This window comes from Magnolia sinica, chromosome 18, assembly GCF_029962835.1.
Source record: "Magnolia sinica isolate HGM2019 chromosome 18, MsV1, whole genome shotgun sequence".
Classification (NCBI taxonomy): Eukaryota; Viridiplantae; Streptophyta; class Magnoliopsida; order Magnoliales; family Magnoliaceae; genus Magnolia; species Magnolia sinica.
In genome coordinates this window covers 45,172,352-45,178,077 of record NC_080590.1, presented here as the reverse complement: position 1 = coordinate 45,178,077, position 5,726 = coordinate 45,172,352, and the positions used below count along the sequence as shown (strand labels likewise).

The 5,726-nt window shown below is 45.4% G+C and overlaps 1 protein-coding gene across 1 annotated transcript; it reads left to right on the top strand.

The window, feature by feature from the left end:
- The first annotated feature begins 2,633 nt into the window (after positions 1 to 2,633).
- On the top strand, positions 2,634 to 4,461 carry LOC131232636 (protein ALP1-like). Its single transcript, XM_058229010.1, has one exon. The coding sequence runs from the start codon at positions 2,771 to 2,773 to the stop codon at positions 4,367 to 4,369; it is 1,599 nt and encodes a 532-aa protein (XP_058084993.1). The 5' UTR covers positions 2,634 to 2,770; the 3' UTR covers positions 4,370 to 4,461.
- The last annotated feature ends 1,265 nt before the right edge of the window (positions 4,462 to 5,726 follow it).

Here is a 5,726-nt window from a genome sequence, read left to right as displayed (position 1 = left end):
AAAGTATGGCCCATGAGTGGGACGGTTTGATCTGAGTTCCTGTCGCAGCAATCCGGACGCGGTTTCAGTGGATCCTCGGTTCCCTCAAGGTCGGTGGATCTGGAATCCCTGTGGGGCCCACTTTGATATATGTGGCTTACGTTCACACCGTCCATCCATTTTGACAGCTCGTTTTAGGCTACGATCCCAAAAATGAAGTAGATTCAAATCTTAGGTGGACCACACCACACAGTCATGATTGAATCTTCTATTAAAAACTTCATGAGGCTATCTGAATGCCTCTTTGCCATCCAAACCGTTGATAAGGTCACACGTACCTGGATGGAGAGACCAAACAAACATCAGCTTGATCAAAATCTTTTATGGCCAATAATAAAAACTTTTTGCTTAATAACTATGGCCCACCTGAGATTTGGATCTCCTTCCTTTTCTAGATCATACTAAATGAGTTTTTAAAATACGTAGACGGCGTGGATTTAAGGTACATACATTAAGGTGGGCCCCACAGTCAGAGATCCATCAACCTTGGTGGCCGGTGGATGCCCGCCGCCAGGCAATCCGCGTTTGATTTCTAGGGGCGCGGGTGTTTTCAACACCATGCCAGCTGCAGTGTTATGACGTGTCAGGCACTGTGGGGGCTCACCTTGTATCTCTTATATATCCAAGCTGTCCATCCATTTTTTTAGCTAATGTTAGGTCAAAAACCCAAAAATAAAGAGATCCGAATCTCAAGTGGGCCACACCACTGCATATATTGGTAATTGAACATCCACCATTAAAGACTTCTGGGAGGCTACAAAAAGTTCACGAATACAATGGTATTTGTGTTTTCCCTCCATCTAGGACTGTATGTCCTTATAAACGGTTGGATGACAAATAAATATTACTGGTGGGCTTAGGAAGGTTTCAGTAGTGGATGTCATTATTCCTGCTGTTTCCTACTTGTGGCCCACTTAAATTTCAGATCTACCTTATTTTTGTACTTTAATTTTGCATTCATGCCCTTAAATCATTTTCCAAAACAGATGAACAGCGTCGATCAGAACACATTCATCACGTGGGCCGTACAGCGCCCAACACATCACAACACGTGGCATTGGCAACACCACCCAATCCGCGTCCGAGTTTCAGGTGAAGCTCTCAAATCCGTGCAAGCCTCAACGGATGAAGCCCCGGATCCCGTACATGATGGGTACGATCTTGACTTCTGGGCATTCCAGTCCGAGGAATGCTTTGATGCTCTGGCAAACTATTATGCATGATACGCAGGCATACGTGTCATAAAATAAATAAAAATCAAAGCACCCAAATTATGGGATTATGCTAAGATACATCACGAACCAAAAGCGAACCAAAATTTACGCTTATTCATCAGGATATCGGATCGGTGGACGCCAGTTAGACGGTTGAAATGAAAATTCCAATCATCACGTTTCACCAAACAAGTGCCAGTGAATCAGAAATTAGAATTATATAACTTATCTGATTTTGGTTTTGTAACTTAAAACAGTGTGATAAATAATTTAGTCGGATTAATTTGAGTTAACATATGATATATATACAATTTCTATGTGCCTGCGTATGAAGTATCATAGATTAGCAGAGTACAAAATAACTCCAATGTCCAACGTTTTGTCTGGTCTTTACTACCCCTTCCCCGTTCTTTCCCTCTTTTTTTGACTACAGGATTCTTTCTTCCACGCCTCTCCTTCTCTCTGTTACGCGTTCACAAAGCTTCCAGAGGTTTCAAACAGGGAGAGATTTCGTACTCTGGCTGTGCATCATGCTTGATACGCAGGCACAAACAATTCTACATGCGGGATGCATTATTACTCAAATTAAACCTCCTAAACTGTGAAAACCAATGCAACTAAGCTGTAAGACAAAAATGAGTCTTGTTGGAGGATTTTATCGTCTGATTCGTGGACACTTGTTTCCTGAAACAGGACCGTTGGATATTTTCATTTCAACCATCCAAAATTGTCCACAAATCTGAGAACTATATAATCAAATTAGTGAAAATCATGTTTGTGATGATAAATCTAAAGTCGGACCCATACTTTTTAAAGTTTCAATTGAATTTCTTTTATGCCAAGTGTACAATTCTCAGTGCCTGCGTATCATCCATCCCCTTTACCAGAGTATCAAAGTTTTCCTCTTTTCAAATCTACTCGGTTACTAGTAAGGCTCTCCCAGGATACTCGCCCAATCTGCTCGCCTCTTCAGCTGCATTATCGGATAATCTACACCGTTCATCTGGAAGGTCTCAAAGTAGATTGCTTGATTAATAAATAATCAATGAAAATGGAGATGTTATATTCAATATAAACTGATAAAAAACCAATGGCCCACGAAACCATTTCCTATCTCACCTTCAAATGGATAAAAAACATTTCATATCAGTGAAAAAATTTTCACATCACATAAAAAATACACTAAATTTCATATGAACGGTCTGGATGATCATTTGGTGGGACATAAATGGCGAGCAGATCAGGCGAGTCTCCAACACGGATTTTCATTTATACAAAACCTCCAGACCCCGTAAACGCGTAGTGCGGCGCGTAGTCCTCGTCTTCTATGAAACCCCCAAAACCGCGTTCACACCAGAACTCTCGAATACAAAAAACCCCTTCCCCATCTATTTCTCCAATTCCCACATCCAACGTTTTCACATTTCCACCTCCGATTTTTGATACAACTCATACATTTCTCTTCCTCTTTCTTCACCTACCCACCTATATTCATTGATTTTTTAACCCCTGTTTATATGAAAATCACACCATCTGACAATCTCCTCTCGCACCAATACGACCCCTCTTCCGATTTTGACCCTAGCTTCTTCCAAACCCTCTCTTCTCTATCCCCACTTGACATGGGTATTATTGGAAACAACAAAAAGAGGAGGCACAAACCGGGGGGCGAAGACTACCACAGCGGAGGAGATGAGAACGCCCACAGCCAGAAACCCAAGGCATCAAAGAAGAAGAAAATTGCTATAACGGAACTGGTCGCTTCGTTGTTGATGTTGGAAGAGCAAGAGAAAGCGGAGGAGGTGGAGAACGACAAGGCTTCTCAGCAAGAGAAGCTGCTCTTCGAGGATAATCACAAGCGCGTGACGCAATCGATGCTGAAATACTACTCGCATCTGCAGGATATTTACTCTGATCTTGATGAGAACGACCGCTGCCGCACGAAACGCGCTCGTCTTGCTGCGGCAGCTGCTGTGACTGCGGCTGCTGGCGATGCAGCTGCCGCTGAGCAAGGTGTAGCTGGCTCGGCGGGTGTGGCGGGACAGCAGCAGCAGCACCGGCGGCTTTGGGTGAAGGACCGGTCCCGTGCGTGGTGGGACCAATGCAATCACCCGGACTTCCCTGAGGAGGATTTCCGGCGGGCCTTCCGGATGGGCCGCGCCACGTTCGACATGATCTGTGACGAGCTGGGGTCGTCTGTTGCTAAGGAGGACACGATGCTCCGGGCTGCTATACCTGTCCGGCAGCGTGTCGCAGTTTGCATCTGGCGGCTCGCCACCGGTGAACCCCTCCGCCTCGTTAGCAAGCGGTTCGGGCTCGGCATCTCCACCTGCCACAAGCTCGTGCTTGAGGTCTGCTCTGCCATCAAGACCGTCCTCATGCCCAAGTTCCTCCAGTGGCCCAACGATGCTGCTGCTGCCAAGATCAAGGAGGAGTTTGAGTCAGTCTCCGGCATCCCGAATGTCATGGGGTCCATGTACACCACCCACATCCCAATCATCGCTCCGAAGATCAGCGTCGCTGCCTACTTCAACAGGCGCCACACAGAGCGCAACCAGAAGACGTCGTATTCGATCACGGTCCAGGGTGTTGTCGACCCCAGGGGCGTCTTCACTGATGTCTGCATTGGGTGGCCCGGGTCAATGCCCGATGACCAGGTCCTCGAGAAGTCAGCACTCTACCAGCGGGCTATGGGCGGGCTCTTGAATGGCATCTGGATTGTAGGCAGTTCTGGGTATCCTCTAATGGACTGGATCTTAGTGCCTTACACCCACCAGCACCTGACGTGGACACAGCATGCATTCAATGAGAAGATTGGTGAAGTTCAGCGGGTTGCCCATGAGGCGTTCGCTCGGTTGAAGGGGCGGTGGTGCTGCCTGCAGAAGCGGACTGAAGTGAAGCTCCAGGACCTGCCAGTCGTGCTCGGAGCATGTTGCGTGCTGCACAACATATGTGAGATGAGGGGCGAGGAGATGGACCCAAGCCTCAAGTTCCAGCTGGTGGATGATGAGATGGTTCCCGAGAGCAGTATGAGATCAGTGAGTTCAATGCAGGCTAGGGATAACATCGCTCATAATTTGTTGCACCATGGCCTCGCGGGTACTGCTTTTCTATAGCATTCACTTGTTTCCTGCCATTGTAATTCTTTCAATGTAGAATAACGCGATTCAGTCGTGATTGTAGCGATTCGTTTGTTCGGCGCCTCGGTTGAGGGTGAAGGAACTTGAGTATGTATTATGGATATTCTTTTCGTGTGGTATACATTTTGGCTGGGGCATGGATTATTCATTCTTTCACAAATGGAGCATTTCCTTTCTTATTTTCGTTATTGCTTTTTACTGAATTGATGCTTGTGTTGGGTTAAGCTAGCTAACACGCAACAACAACACAAAAATAAATAGATAAAAAAAACTTTTCCTCAAGCGAAAGGATAATCGATTTTGATTCTTTTTGAAAGATAATGATAACTTTAGTAAGAGCGCCAAATGTGCATAAAAACTACGAGGAGCACCCCAAAGGAGGCTTTCCTTGTTAGTTGTTTGAACCATCGTAGACACCATCACTCATTATCTTTTACGCGTTTATTGTTTCGTTCGCCCCAAATGGACCATAGGCCCACTAACAAGGAAAGCCTTCACATCGCCCTCCCTTACCACAACTCCCATGCCATGCTTGCATCAACCCTTCAATCGATCTTGGAATCACCCAAGGGATCTTAAAAACCCCCACTAGTTTATCTCATACTGCCCTCACTATTAGGCAATGAATACAAGTGGTTTACTGACTCCACATTGTTAAGGCACATGGAACACATGTTGGGGATGATTATCAATCTCTTTTGAAGATTGTCAATGTTGAGCACTCTATTTTTTCCTGCCAACCAAGCAAAGACTGCAATCTTGGGAGGAGCGTTAATGGATCAGACTCTGGACACAGGCTGTTATGAGTAATCAACTTGTAGAAGGATCGAACCGAGAACTTACCCTACTTCTCCACTTTCCAAATCATGGCATCTCTCACCCTAGGAGAGGGACAAAGACCTTGAAGCATAGATGATACCCACAAGAACTCTTCAACCTCCTCATTCATCATATTTCTTCTATAAGGCAGAGATCACACCCACTCTCTACCTAGCTTAGAGAAGCACCTAGAAATGGTGATACTGTTATTTGAAGCAATCGTTGATAGTCTAGGAAATTTGCATCGTAGACTCTTATCTCCTAGCCATACATCATCCTAGAAGCACACCCTTTCTCCATCCCCAATTACAAATCCAAACCCTTCTTTAAAAGTAGCTGAAACGCTCTCTACTGCCTTCCAGATGCTAGACGACCTACACAAGGAAGGTCTCTTTGCCTATCGACCATCCCTTGATACTCCATATTTGGCAATTATCACATCTCTCCACTGACTTCCTTTCTACTCCTAAATATCCACAACCATTTGCTGAGCAAAACTTCATTGATCGCATCC